Source organism: Arachis hypogaea, chromosome 6 (genome assembly GCF_003086295.3).
Source record: "Arachis hypogaea cultivar Tifrunner chromosome 6, arahy.Tifrunner.gnm2.J5K5, whole genome shotgun sequence".
In the NCBI taxonomy this organism is placed as follows: domain Eukaryota; kingdom Viridiplantae; phylum Streptophyta; class Magnoliopsida; order Fabales; family Fabaceae; genus Arachis; species Arachis hypogaea.
Genome location: NC_092041.1, coordinates 44,544,832 through 44,560,708, shown reverse-complemented (window position 1 = coordinate 44,560,708; position 15,877 = coordinate 44,544,832). Strand labels below are relative to the sequence as shown.

The window sequence follows — 15,877 nt, the reverse complement described above, 5'->3', positions numbered from 1 at the left end:
TATCTTGGAAAAGAAACTCTCCATAATTGGATCTCTTCGGAACCTTGGAAGAGGAATGAAGAGATCATGCTAGAATTGCTTTCTCATGCTGGACCAATTTGGGTTGGGATGGATATGTGACTATAATCCCCTCAATACTTGAATTGGGAAATGTATGTGGTATAATCAGTGACCATACTTCATCTCTTCTCATGAGCAATTGACCAAGGAATTGGTTATTGATCAAGATTTGAGAGATTGAATTACCAAGGAATTGGGATTCAATCAGTTAAGATTGCCAAGGAGATCAATGAATGCATTGATTGAGGAAGAGATGAGAATGAAGTTGATCCGGAGAATTGCAACATCTCCTAAACCCAATGATTCCCCCATTTCTGATCTTACCCATTCTCTTTAATTTCTGCCTTTTACTTTTATGAGCATTACCCCAATTCCCCATTTAAGATTCTGCACTTTAATTTCTGCTATTTACCTTCTAGTCATTTAAATTTTTGCATCTCAATCTAAATTCTGTTTAGCTCAACTAGCATATTCTTCTAACTAAAGTTGCTTGACCAATCAATCCTTGTGGGATTCGACCTCACTCTATAGTGAGTTTTTACTTGACGATAATTCGGTATACTTGCCGAAGGAAAATTTGTTGAGAGACAAGTTTTCACGCATCATCTACTAGCTAATCTTCCTTAATCCTCATCCAAGCAATGGATAAGGACTTTCGACTCAACGCGTCTGCTACCACATTTGCCTTTCCAGGGTGATAACTCAATTCAAAATCATAATCTTTCAGCAACTCCTTCCACCTCATCTGACGCATATTAAGCTCTTTCTGATAAAAGATAGTACTTAAGACTCTTATGATGAGAAAAAATGCTAAACCTCACTCGGTACAAGCGGTATCTTCAAATATTCAAAGTAAATACAATCACTGCTAATTCCAAATCATGAGTTGGGTAGTTTACTTCATGAGGTCTTAGCTGACGCAATGAATAAGCCACCACATTCCAGTGTTGCATTAACGCGCAACCTAAACCCTTCAGTGACGCATCATAATATACTTCAAACGGTTCATGCAGATCTGGCAAAATCAAAACAGGCGCTGAAGTTAACTTTTGCTTCAAAGTTTGAAAACTTTCTTCACACTCTAACGTCCACACAAACGGTACTTCCTTCCTTGTCAACTTAGTCATCGGTAGTGCAATCCGGGAAAATCCTTCAATCAATCTCCGGTAATATTCGGCTAAGCCTAAGAAACTCCTAACTTCCGTCACCATTGTCGGCCTTTCCCATTCTATCACCGCTTCTACCTTAGAAGGATACACCGATATTCCTCCTTTGGTTACAACATGACCTAAAAACTTCACTTCCTCCTTCCAGAACTCACATTTAACAACTTAGCATACAATTTCCGCTCCTTTAAGATTTGTAACTCAATCCTCAAGTGTTCCTCATGCTCCATTGCCGTCTTAGAATAAACTAAGATATTGTCTATGAAAACCACCATGAATTTGTCCAAAAATGGACGAAACACTCTGTTCATGTAATCCATAAAAACAGTAGGTGCATTCGTTAACCCAAAGGACATCACCGCAAACTCGTAGTGCCCATAGCGCGTCCTAAATATAGTCTTAGGGATATCATCCTCTTTTACCCTTATTTGATGGTAACCAAATCTCAAGTCAATCTTAGAAAACACTCCAGCTCCTTGTAGTTGATCCATCAAGTCATCTATCCTTGGCAGCGGGTACTTGTTCTTCACAGTCACTTTGTTCAACTATCGGTAATCCACACATAGTCGCATTCCTCCATCCTTCTTCTTCACCAATAAATCTGGCGCTCCCCACGGTGATACACTCGGTCGAATAAATCTCTTATTCAGAAGTTCTTCCAACTGAGCCTTTAATTCGGCCAGCTCTGTCGGAGCTATCCTATACAACGCAATTGAAACTGGTCTGGCTCCTGACACCAATTCAATCGCAAATTCAATCTCCCTTTGTGGTGGGAACTCAGGGATATCTTCCGAGAATACCTCAAGAAAGTCTCTAACCACCGAAATCTGATCTAAGTTCTGGGCATCACCCAACGCATTAGCAGTCCACAAGAGATAACCCTGATACTCTTCCCCACTACAATGCACTGTTATAGAGTTCAGGTAATAACCCTCAGCTATTACTGCTCCCTTTTCTCCTTCTGGCATAAATTGAATTGACCGCTCAAAGCAATCCAACAAAACTCGGTTCTTTGACAACCAATCAAACCCCAAAATCATCTCCAATCCAACCATTGGTAAATAGATTAAATCTTGCACAAAGTCTCTAACCTCAAGTTTGAATCATCCTTTCCTACAACCTGACCTAGTCATAACTGTCTGATGCGGAGTATGTACATGCAAATCAAATGCTAACTCTGACACTTTCAAGCCTAATTCCTCAACTTTAGCAAATGAAATAAATGATTGCGAAGCTCCAGTATCATACAATACAACTAAGCTTTTATCACTAATTAGACATATACCTCTCATCAAAGGATCTGCCTTAGAAGCATCCTTGGCATTCATAGCAAAAACTCAACCTTGGTGCTGACTCTGACCTGCATTCAGGTTCTTTTCACGAGTGCAATCCCTCGCCATATGACCAGGCAAACCATAGTTGAAGCAACCACCTAAACCAGTCTTGTAAGAGTCATATGGATGAAATCATCCACAACATACACAAGTCAAATCCGAAGAATTCTTACTCTGATTTCCTCTTCCTTTAGCATATTGAAATTGATTCTGAGTGTTCTTCCTGAAGCCTCCTTGCCCTTGAGGTGCGTATCCTCCTTTCGTAAAACTCTGACCCCTCGGATGAAAATACTTGCCATGTCCCTTGCTAGTGTTCCCTCCATGAGTGTCCTTGGACGCAGCTACTATCTTGGCATACTCCTCAACCACCCTTGCTTTGTTCACCAAGTCAGAGAAGGTATGAATCTCCATAGGAGCCACAACGGTCATTATGTTGTCCTTCAAGCCCCTCTGGTACTTGATGCACTTCCAGTTTTCATAGGTTTTCGGGGCACCCTGACACAGCCTAGAGAACCTACAAAGCTCCTCAAACTTGCTTGTGTAATCTGTCACCGACAAGGTGATGTGTGGAAAACGATCCAACACAAAACTCACCGGCAAGTGTACCGGGTCGCATCAAGTAATAATAACTCACATGAGTGAGGTCGATCCCACAGGGATTGAAGGATTGAGCAATTTTAGTTTAGTGGTTGATTTAGTCAAGCGAATCAAGTTTTGGTTGAGTGGGTTGTATTTAACAGAAGCTAAATTGCTTGAAATGTAAAGGGAGAAGGGAAATTGCAGTAAATTAAAGGACAGGAAAGTAAAATAGACTGAATCTTAAAGAACAAGAAATTAAATGACTGAAACTTAAAGTGCAAGAAATGTAAATTGTAGAAACTTAAAGTGCAAGAAATGTAAATTGCTTGAATGTAAAAGGGATTTGAGGACTGGGATTGCAGAATCTAAACAAAGAGAAATTGAATTGCCACAGTTAATATAGCAGGAATTGAATTGGAAGCAATGAAAGCTTAAACAGAAAATTAAAGTAAAATGCAGCAAGGTTCACAGAAGAACCCAAGTAAATTGTGATCTCAGGACTCAAGAGCTTAGGTAGCAGAGCCTAAAACCCAATTTCCTTCCCAGATCCGAGTTATCAAAGCAATTGACAGAAAATTAAAGAAGAAGCAGTAGAAGAACAGAAATCAAATTCAATTATGCAGAAAAAGATTTAAAGAGATTTTAGATGGGAATTGAGACAGAATTTCCTCAATTTCACACACCTAAAACTCAGAAACAGAAGAGTAGAATTGCCCGAGTAGGAATGAGGAAGGAGATCAGTCAATTCTCCCTTAATCCTCTGAGCTCTCGGTCAAGTCTCTCAAGAACAATTACAAGAAATTCAAAGCTCAAAGAAAGTGCAAAATTCAAAAGCAAAGCCAAAGGTAAGTCCCCAAAAAGTTTTTTTATTACATCCAACTATCTCCTATTTATACACTTTCTATTCTTGGATTTTGGGATCTGGATGGGCTTTTGATTTGGTGAAGAAATGAATTAAAATGGGGTTTTAATTTGAATTTTCGGCCCATGAGAAGTTGCTCCCAGGAGGCTGCCCTGCCCTTGTGGAGGGCAGGGCAGGATTTGGTGCATATTGGTGCGGCCTTGGTGCGGTCTGGTGCATGTTGGTACGCAAAACGCTGCCCTGCCCGCGCCAAGGGCAGGGCAGGAAATGTTGGTGCGCCAGAATTTGCCTTGGTGCGCTGTTGGTGCTGCCAGAATCAAGAATTGGTGCGCCAGAATCAAGAATTGGTGCGCCAGAAATTTCCTTGGTGCACAGGATGCTGCCCTGCCCTCGCGGAGGGCAGGGCAGGAAAATTTGGTGCTGCCAGGATTGAGCTTGGTGCGTGCTGGTGCTGCCAGGAATGAGCTTGGTGCGCCAGATTTTGAGCCTTGGTGCGCCAGATCCGTGCACCATCAAAATGCTGCCCTGCCCTCGCGGAGGGCAGGGCAGTGTTTCCAAAATGATGTCCCGTGTTCGAAACACGGTTGGAACACACGCTCAATTAATTTCCTTGGTTTCTTGGCACGGCACTCAACCTTAGTTCCTTGCTTCTTCCTTGGTCCGTGTTCGATTCTTGTGGCATGCATGGGTGACATTTTTCCTTTGATTTTCTTCCTTGGTGAGCCCGATACTGCCCTTGTGGAGGGCAGGGCAAGGTTCTCTTCTTCTTGGTTCCAAGGCACACTTTTGTGCTCTGCCCTTGTAGTGGGCAGGGCAGAGTTGCCTTCCTTGTTTGGTTCCCTTATGTTGCCCTCCTAGAGGGCAGTGTGCCCTTGTGGAGGGCAATGTTGCCTCCCCCTTTGCATGCGGCACACTTCCTCTTGCTTTGACCACACTTTCCTTTCCTTAGGCTACACTTCTTAGGCCACGCTTTTCCTTTTCTTTTCTTTTCTTCACCTATAATAAACCAAAACAACCACTCCAAGTATCACTAAATTCAAGAGGCTTATAAATCAATTAAAATTCAATTAAAATTAGCTTAAACCTCATGGATTGTCATTAATTTCATGGTGGTTGCTTGATTTAGAGAAGTTATGCATTTTCACTCCAAATCACTTACTTAGGATGCAAGAAAGTGCATAAATGCTAACAAAACAAGTGAAATTAGCTTGAAAAATGGGTATATGATGACTTGTCATCACAACACCAAACTTAAGTCTTGCTTGTCCCCAAGCAAGCATCAAAACTAAGAGAAATTGAAATGAATAAGAAAAGAATACATATCCTTATTATGCAGATAGCAGAACTTAATCTATGGGGTCATTATGCAGACAATGATAACTCAATTATTGTTGCTGTTACATGATATACATTTTGCATCAAAGGTTTGCTAAACTTGCTGTTATAAGACTCACTTTGTGATTCCTCCCTTGCTAACTTTTCTTGGCTTACAATGCTTAACAAGCTTATTATTCTTTTGGAGGTTTGGTGTCAAATGTTGCAGTAATAGCTATTGGCTTTATTTGTTTTTTTCTTTTACTCAACATCTCTCCACCACAGACACTTGGCTCACTAATTCTTCCTAGGATCATTGATGCCCAGCATCTCTTTGGATAACTAAATGTTTTGTATCCAAGTTGCTCTTTATTGTGGATTTTCAATTGGCCATCCCAAATCAGTTGATCTAAGTGACCGGGTTTTAAAATACCCCTTAGAATTTACTCATCCAAGCAGATCTTAGTACAAGAACACCACAGGCATATGTCCTAAGGTTCAAGCTATTGGTGTCCCACCTTTATTCTTTGTTTTTTTCTTGCCATTTTGGCTTTTTCTTTCCCTTTTCTTTCTGTTTTTGTTACCAAGGGCTTTTTCATTATTGATAAGAGTTTTTATAACAGCAAGCTAACTCACACTTGAATAAGAATGATATTATGCAACAATTATTTCATGAGTTATGCATTTATTCAAACACATATACCACCGCCAACTTCCATTCATACTTATGCAACATTGGATATTTTACTTTTCAATTCAAACCAAACTCTTTTATTTAAGCATATGGGAAACAAAACAATTTTTAAGCTAAGTGATGGATAACAAGCATTGTGCAGATTTAGCATTTTTCTAGCTATTTATTAACTAACTAAAATGAAAAGTAAAGAACAGAAATTGCATAAAGTAAAAGAAATAATTGATGGAGGCATATCATGTTTCAGACATGCATCTCCTTATTAAAGACATGAAAGAGGAGATATGAAAGAACTTTGCCACCTTCTAGTGGTCATGGCTGCTGCTTGATTCTCCCTTCTTCTTCTTTCTCTTCCCTGTCTTGGAATAGTCTCGGATCTCTTCACCAGGACATCTTCTACCCCAAACAGAATCTAAGAGTCCTGAGAGCCCAAAATCTTCCAATCTTTTAAAGGTTGACTCAGTATATTGATGAGATCTTGCTTGTTGCTTGGCTAAAAATTCAGGGCATTGTTCAAATGGCTTGATCTCAGGATTGAGTGTTGGCAAATTGTGGGTCAAGTACTCCAACCTTGCTTGCATGTTTTCATCATTCTCCATTCTTTGTACGTGTCTAACTTCTCCCATGGTATGATGAACATTCTTCCATTGATACAGGTTGTGACTATATTCCCCTGCTTTAGCTTGACTAAAATACAGCTTATCATATGATTCTTTGAATTCTTTGTATTGCTCTTTTTGTCCTTCAAGAATCTGTGCTTGAAATTCTTGCTGCTGAGTTATCATTTGTTGTTGCCATCTCTCCTGTTTCTCCTCCATTTGATGCTGCCAAGCTTCTTGTTCCTCTTTTTCTTTCAAAAATTGCTCCATAAATTCTGGATGGGGCTCTAGATATTTCTCTTGGCCTCATTGATTTTGGCCTTGTTGAGCCTGCATGAGTTGCTGAGATAATTCTTCAATTGATCTTTGTAACTGGCTCATGTCTATGGCATCATAAGCTTGATTTCGTCCTTCCTCTCTTTGTGATCTCCTTTGTCTAGGAGCTACTACCCCTTCTTGGTCTTCTTCTTCATTCATTCCTTCCATGCTCTTCTTAGTGATCCCTTTTCCTTTTTTCACCTTTTCTGTATCCTCATCTTCAAAGATTACTCCAGCTTTGTCACAAAGCCTTTGGATGGTGCTTGGATGTCCAAGACCTTTTGATTTGCTTGTGCTATCGGCCATTTCTTGAATACTTTCGGGGTTGATCTCACCTCCATGCAAGATGCAGTATGTCAAGAGTGCTCGTTTGATTGTGACCCAAGAGGCGTTTCCAGTAGGAAGGATAGATCTCCTCACTATTTCATACCATCCCTTAGCCACAGGAGTAAGATTTATCCTCCTTATGTGACTTGGAATTCCCTTTGAACCTCTTTCCCAATCTGTATTCTCCACACATAACCCCTGTAAGATCTCATCAGGATTGTTTTCTATCTGCAATCTGGTTTCATAATTAGGCTCTGCATAGGTTATGGTTCTCAACTTGAGGGCTCTTGTGATAGCAGCTGGGCTAAAACTCACTTCAACCCCTCTGACATAACTTGTGTAGGGAGCACTATTTTTGTTTTCTTTTGCAGCATTTGCATAGAACTCCCTAATCATAACTGCACTGATATCAACAAGAGGAGCACATAAAAGTTGCCACCTTCTTTCTTTAGTGATTTGCCTCATAATGGGATATTCCCCGTCTCTCAACTCAAGGCCTTTCTCATAAATGACATTCTTTGTCTCCATGAACCTATGATATCTCCTTTCATGGAATTGGGATCTAAATTTGGTTGCATCAAAGGATGGAGGTTCGGTTACCATAGGTTCCTTTCCTGGCCTTCTTTTTGAACTTGAAGAGGCCATCAGATTTGAGGTAAGAAGAAAGAAATATGTGTTGTGTTTGGGAAGAGTTTTGGTTCGGTTTTGATGTGTGAGGTAAGGGAATTATGTTGGTTTTGGAAGTGGAAGAGAGTATGGTTTTCATATGAAAGTGGCTTGAATGAGAATGTGTATACCGTGTTGGTGCCAACGGCTACTTATAGGTGAGTTCTTCAAGCCTTCCAACAAAACCATAATAAGAGAGAGAGACTCGTTGGTGTTCATGAAGGGTTGAGATTGATTTGCTCATCCAAGGAATGCATGAGATGGACGGCTTGCATGTGTTGTTGAGGCTTTGACGAGGATCCTTCTTCCATTGGCTGCATGTATCTCGGTGTTCAATGTTGCATGCATGCAAATTTTGTTCCCCATGAGCGCGTTCTCCTAGGCACATGTGACCTTCCTTACATAGCTTCTCCTAGCCGTGACCTCTCCTAGCTTTTGTCTTAATCTTTTTCTCCCACCTGAATCAAAACAGCTAGCTTAGAACATTAATATAATCGTTGGCAACTTATTTTGCAAGGATAAAATAAATTGTTTTGGTTTGTTTAATAGTTATTTAAAAATTTTTTTTTTGTGATCAATTGTGTCCCTAAATAAAATGCTAAAAGTTGGTGAACACCAAACTTATCTTTTATTGAGGGGACGGCTTAACAATGCAAACCGTTCTCACAATTGATGCATTTTTTTTTAAAAAAATTGATGTATGATCCCTTGTCCGTATGGTTTTGAGTCCATGATTGGGAAATGATTTTCTGAACATTGTTGCACATGCAGACACCAAACATAGTGTTTGGTCACATGCTTTATCAAAAGACTTATGCATATGTTCTAAAAAAATAATCCCCTTCTTTGAACAATGAACTTGGGTGTGCCTTAAGGTACACCAAACTTAGAAGTTTGCCATGAGCTTCAAAACGATGCATGCATTTACCAGGCATGAAAATTCAAGATCATATTCAGAGGAATCATAGCTTATTTAATGAAAGAGAAGACAGAAATCTTAAACCATGGGTTGCCTCCCATGAAGCGCTCTTTTATTGTCATTAGCTTGAGATTGAACTCCCTTTAGGGTGGTTGATGTTGGTGATGTCTCAACTTGTCACCTCTCACTGTCAGCTTTCTCTGCGTGCCTTGATGCTCAATTTCCATATGCTCAAGAGAAAGTATTTGGTTGACAGTGTAATAATCTTCTGCTCCCTGCTGTTGATATACTAGTTGCACCTTATCACCTTTAGAAAATCCTTCAGTTGGGATTTTCTTGTTCTTCCACCCTTTGTGAGCCTTTTTCTTGCTCTTCATCTTTTTCTTTCTTGTTGATCTTTCTTTCTTGACAGTTACTTGAGTTGTGATACCTTCCTTCTTGCTTATCACCCCTGCTTCCTTGTGAATCCCTTTTTCTTCTTGCATCCGTTTGTTTTTCTGTTCTACTTCCTTGTCAGTTGATTGCTTTGGAAGAAGATCATCACTCATTTTGCTTGTTTCTTCATCCCTTTGTAATTCTGGAAAGACTTTCAGGATGATGCTCTCCTCATGCATCCTGAGGGTTAATTCTCCTTGCTCTATATCCACAATGGCTCTAGCAGTGGCCAAAAATGGTCGACCAAGTATTATGGAGTCATTTCCATGTTCTGAAGAATCCAGGATCACAAAATCTGCTGGATAGATAAACCTGTCAACCTTAACTAAAAGGTTCTCAATCAGCCCTTTAGGATATACTATTGATTGGTCCACCAATTCCAAGGACATCCGTGTTGGTTTCACCTCCTCTATGCCAAGCTTTTTCACTAAAGAGTATGGGATTAGATTTATGCTTGCTCCTAAATCGCACATCCCCTTGTTGATGAATAGGTTTCCAATAGTGCATGGTAAGAAGAAACCTCCAGGGTCTTCAAGCTTGGGAGGGAGTCCCTTTTTAATGAGTGCACTGCATTCTTCACTGAGCATTACGGTCTCCTTTTCATTCCACTGTTTCTTCTTGTTAATGAGCTCTTTTAAGAACTTGGCATATAAAGGCATTTGTTCCAAGGCCTCTGCCAAAGGTATGTTGATTTCCAACTTCTTGAAAGTCTCAAGAAATTTGTGGAAATGCTGATCCTTTGTTTCCTTGTGAAGTCTCTGTGGATAAGGCAGTGGTGATGTTGAACTCTTCTCCACTTGATGCTGTTTTGGAATTGGTTCTTCCATGATTTGCTTTCCTTTCTTCAAATTCTGTGGTTTGTTGTTCTCTTCTGTGAGTACTCCTGGGACATTCTTGGTCATCATGTCCTTGTTGATGGCTTCATCATTCTTTGTTGGCTCAGTGTCATTATGCTTGGTTGCACCTTGGTTACCATCTGTTAACACTTTTCCACTTCTTAGTTGCACGACCTTGCATTCTTCCTTTGGGTTGGGAATGGTGTCACTAGGTAGTGAACTTGATGGCTTCTCAACAGAGATCTGTTTGGAGATTTGTCCAATCTGCCTCTCTAGATTCTTCATGGAGGCTTCTTGGTTCTTTCTTGTCAATTCTTGGTTCTTCATCATTTTCTCCATGAGCAACTCTAGATTGGTAATCCTCTGGGATTCTTGTGAAATTGGTTGGTTTTGGGGTGTTGATGGATGATGATAGGTGTTTTGATTTGTTGGGTGGTTGTTAGGTGGATAATGGTTAGAGTTGGGGTAGTTATTTTGTGGTTTTCTATATGTATTTTGGTTAGTGTTTGGCTGGGAGTTGTGGTTTGTGCTTTTCCAATTGTTCTGGCCTGTGTTCCTTTGCCATGGTTGTTGGTTTTGATTATGGTTGTCTCCCCATCTGAGGTTGGGATGGTTCATCCAAGATGGATTGTAAGTATCCCCATAGACTTCATTTGTTCCAGGATTTTGGTTGTGCATGTATTGGACTTGCTCTTGCTGTTGCTCCTCTTGAGTTTCTTCATTTTGCACCCAAGTAGTTGGTGGTTTGCTTATGGTGCTCACTGCTGCCACTTGCAAGCCATCAATTCTTTTGGCCATTTGCTCAAACTGTTGTTGAATCTGCTGCTGCATCATCTTGTTTTGAGCTAAAATTGAATCCACTCCTTCCAACTCCATTACTCCTCTTCTTTGTGATGGTTGGCGTTGTCTTTGATGAGCAAAGAAATATTGGTTGTTGGCCACCATATCAATGAGGTTTTGAGCTTCCTCTGTGGTCTTCATGAGTTGTAATGAGCCTCCGGCAGAGTGATCAAGAGCTTCTTGAGCTTTAAGAGTGAGTCCCTCATAGAAGTTCTGTAACTTGTCCCACTCAGTGAACATCTCTGGTGGACATTTCCTCAATAATGCCTTATATCTTTCCCATGCTTCATATAAGTTTTCAGCCTCCAATTGAGTGAACGTTTGAACCTCAGTCTTCAACCTTAGGATTCTTTGAGGGGGATAAAATTTGGCAAGAAACTTGCTCACCAAGTCATCCCAAGTGTTGATGCTTTCTTTTGGAAAGGTCTCGAGCCATTGAGTGGCTTTATCTCTGAGAGAGAATGGAAAGAGCAACAACTTGTAGCTATCAGGAGGTACACCATTGGTTTTCACCGTGTCACAGATTCTCAAGAAGGTAGACAAATGTTGATTTGGATCCTCCAAAGGCCCTCCTCCAAAAGAGCAATTGTTTTGAACCAGAGTGATGAGTTGTGGCTTTAGTTCAAAATTGTTTGCATTGACATTAGGAGGCAGAATGCTACTTCCACAGTGTCTGGCATTTGCAAATGTGTATGAAGCCAAGACTCTTCATTGTTGTTGATTATTGTTGACTCCTTCTCCTGGTTGATTGGGATCTCCTTCCATTTCTTGGAATTCCTCCTCAGATTCTTCTTCTCCAATAACGTTCTTCCCTCTTTCAGCTCTTCTTATTCTCCGAAGAGTTCTTTGATCAATTTCAGAGAGAATAGGGGAAGATCTTCCTGTACCTGACATACAAACACACAACAATAAACACACAAACCCAGAAAGCCAATGAAACTTCAATCTATAGCTAGAATGAAGTTTTAGTTAGTTTAAGCAAAAATTCAAACAGTTAGTGTGTTAGTAGGAATTAGAATAACAGAAAAGAAAAAGTGCTTAATCTAGACCTCCACTTCACTTAATCATTGTCAATCTATTTCAACCCCCGGCAACGGCGCCAAAAACTTGATGTGTGGAAAACGATCCAACACAAAACTCACCGGCAAGTGTATCGGGTCGCATCAAGTAATAATAACTCACATGAGTGAGGTCGATCCCACAAGGATTGAAGGATTGAGCAATTTTAGTTTAGTGGTTGATTTAGTCAAGCAAATCAAGTTTTGGTTGAGTGGGTTGTATTTAACAGAAGCTAAATTGCTTGAAATGTAAAGGGAGAAGGGAAATTGCAGTAAATTAAAGGACAGGAAAGTAAAATAGACTGAATCTTAAAGAACAAGAAATTAAATGACTGAAACTTAAAGTGCAAGAAATGTAAATTGCAGAAACTTAAAGTGCAAGAAATGTAAATTGCTTGAATGTAAAAGGGATTTGAGGACTGGGATTGCAGAATCTAAACAAAGAGAAATTGAATTGCCATAGTTAATATAGCAGGAATTGAATTGGAAGCAATGAAAGCTTAAACAGAAAATTAAAGTAAAATGCACCAAGGTTCACAGAAGAACCCAAGTAAATTGTGATCTCAGGACTCAAGAGCTTAGGTAGCAGAGCCTAAAACCCAATTTCCTTCCCAGATCCGAGTTATCAAAGCAATTGACAGAAAATTAAAGAAGAAGCAGTAGAAGAACAGAAATCAAATTTAATTATGCAGAAAAGGATTTAAAGAGATTTTAGATGGGAATTGAGACAGAATTTCCTCAATTTCACACACCCAAAACTCAGAAACAGAAGAGTAGAATTGCCCGAGTAGGAATGAGGAAGGAGATCAGTCAATTCTCCCTTAATCCTCTGAGCTCTCGGTCAAGTCTCTCAAGAACAATTACAAGAAATTCAAAGCTCAAAGAAAGTGCAAAATTCAAAAGCAAAGCCAAAGGTAAGTCCCCAAAAAGTTTTTTTATTGCATCAAACTATCTCCTATTTATACACTTTCTATTCTTGGATTTTGGGATTTGGATGGGCTTTTGATTTGGTGAAGAAATGAATTAAAATGGGGTTTTAATTTGAATTTTCGGCCCATGAGAAGTTGCTCCCAGGAGGCTGCCCTGCCCTTGTGGAGGGCAGGGCAGGATTTGGTGCATGTTGGTGCGGCCTTGGTGCGGTCTGGTGCGTGTTGGTGCGCAAAACGCTGCCCTGCCCGCGCCAAGGGCAGGGCAGGAAAAGTTGGTGCGCCAGAATTTGCCTTGGTGCGCTGTTGGTGCTGCCAGAATCAAGAATTGGTGCGCCAGAATCAAGAATTGGTGCGCCAGAAATTTCCTTGGTGCACAGGATGCTGCCCTGCCCTCGCGGAGGGCAGGGCAGGAAAATTTGGTGCTGCCAGGATTGAGCTTGGTGCGTGCTGGTGCTGCCAGGAATGAGCTTGGGGCGCCAGATTTTGAGCCTTGGTGCGCCAGATCCGTGCACCATCAAAATGCTGCCCTGCCCTCGCGGAGGGCAGGGCAGTGTTTCCAAAATGATGTCCCGTGTTCGAAACACGGTTGGAACACACGCTCAATTAATTTCCTTGGTTTCTTGGCACGGCACTCAACCTTAGTTCCTTGCTTCTTCCTTGGTCCGTGTTCGATTCTTGTGGCATGCACGGGTGACATTTTTCCTTTGATTTTCTTCCTTGGTGAGCCCGATACTGCCCTTGTGGAGGGCAGGGCAAGGTTCTCTTCTTCTTGGTTCCAAGGCACACTTTTGTGCTCTGCCCTTGTAGTGGGCAGGGCAGAGTTGCCTTCCTTGTTTGGTTCCCTTATGTTGCCCTCCTAGAGGGCAGTGTGCCCTTGTGGAGGGCAATGTTGCCTCCCCCTTTGCATGCGGCACACTTCCTCTTGCTTTGACCACACTTTCCTTTCCTTAGGCTACACTTCTTAGGCCACGCTTTTCCTTTTCTTTTCTTTTCTTCACCTATAATAAACCAAAACAACCACTCCAAGTATCACTAAATTCAAGAGGCTTATAAATCAATTAAAATTCAATTAAAATTAGCTTAAACCTCATGGATTGTCATTAATTTCATGGTGGTTGCTTGATTTAGAGAAGTTATGCATTTTCACTCCAAATCACTTACTTAGGATGCAAGAAAGTGCATAAATGCTAACAAAACAAGTGAAATTAGCTTGAAAAATAGGTATATGATGACTTGTCATCACAAGGAACCTTGCTTCAACTGTATAAGTTTTATCTCCTTTGCTTCCTTTGCATATTCAGGAAAGTATTTCTTGTAAAAGGCCGTCTGAAATACATCACAAGGAACATCAGCATTCTGGACCTGTAGCAACTGGCATGCTACTTGCCACCAGTGCTGGGCCTCTCCCGCAAGCTGATAACAAGAAAATTTAACATATTGGTTATTCAGAACGTGCTAGGCTTGTAAAGCACGCTCCATAGCCTGGAACCAGTTGTCCGCTTCTGTAGGATTGGTTTATCCTCAGAAAATTGGTGGATGAACCTTGAGAAAAATCGCCAAGGTCATCGGAGCACCTCCCATGTTATCGCCATTTCCTTCAGCATTGTCATGTGCATTTCCTTCACCATTTTCGTTTTCGTTTCTAGCCGGTTGGCCTAATCTCTGTACAGCTTGCAGAGTCACAGCAGCATTAGCCTCCATAGTGTTCGCAAGGTTTGCCAAGGCTGCCATGAATTCGGCATGGTTGTCAGCCGGTTGCTCATTCCTACTTCTCTCGTGAACGTGCTCGACCTCATCCGCGAGTGGCCATTAGGGTTCGTATCTACACCAAACAATCGATATCCAGGTGATCAGTCTCAATATCAAAAGCCTAGTGCTTCAATGATCCCAATCAAGCACTCACAAACAAGCATGCTAAGCATATATCAAACAGATAACCTAATAGCATCAAGGAAAAGACACATAGAGTATGCAATAAAGCACAATCAGTCCATCCCTTAGGCTCACGAGGATGCACTGCTCTAATACACATTAAATGTAACACCCTAATTACCCTAAGCTTTACCTCACATCGTAAAGCAAAGGTTAATTAGAGATTACGATAGTTTTAATTCATACATATAATATATAGAAGAAATAATATAATTTAGAAGCCCAATGAAGGATATAGTTCAAAAACAGAATTTCAAAAGCGCAAAATGTACTAACGATACTACTAACTTAAATCACAAGATATAGATATAATATAACAAAAGAAAGGAGTATAATATCATAAGAATCTAGCCATGGCTCACGGAGTCTAAGCCGGCTAGCTATATACAGACATACAGAAAACAGACAGTTTAAAACTAGCTTATACAAGTTTTTCTCTCTCAAATACAAGCCTCTAGGCAAAAACAAAATACAAAAGCGAGAGATGTATATATATATATATATATATATATATATATATATATATATATATATATATATATATATATATGTACAAAACAAATAAAAAAGACTCCATGAGTAATAGCATCTTCCGCTTCTGTCACCATCTAAGCAAGTCACCGACCTGGGTTGTGACCTGCATATGAAAAACAACAACAGAATATGGTATGAGAACCGGAGGTTCTCAGTATGGTAACAGTGCCCAGTGATGTAATATATAAGACCCCGGGACGCCAAAGGCAATCCTAAGCCTCATATTCATCACAAGATTTCAATCTTAAGGCATAACTAAAACAATAAAGCATATATAAAACCTTATCATAATAAAAGTGTAATCTAACTTAGTGGATTCTCTAACTAACAACTCTCTGCTGTCCCAGAGCCTTCAACAACCGATCCTCCATGCGATCCCATCGCCATCGCCTTCCGAACCTCTTCAATCCCAGTAAAAAGCACAATTATATACAATGCAAGTAAAACACAAGTATTGGCATGTAGAGCAAATAAG

The 15,877-nt window shown here is 40.4% G+C and overlaps 1 protein-coding gene across 1 annotated transcript; it reads right to left on the bottom strand.

The window, feature by feature from the left end:
- Positions 1-673: 673 nt before the first annotated feature.
- Positions 674-14,667, bottom strand: LOC140173663 (uncharacterized). Its single transcript, XM_072198169.1, has 8 exons — positions 14,479-14,667; positions 14,187-14,349; positions 2,734-3,105; positions 2,587-2,658; positions 2,347-2,430; positions 1,850-2,133; positions 921-1,367; positions 674-826 (listed from the first exon to the last, which is right to left on the bottom strand). Exons 1-8 carry the CDS (start codon positions 14,665-14,667, stop codon positions 674-676), a joined length of 1,764 nt encoding a protein of 587 aa, XP_072054270.1.
- Between the last annotated feature and the right edge of the window lie 1,210 nt (positions 14,668-15,877).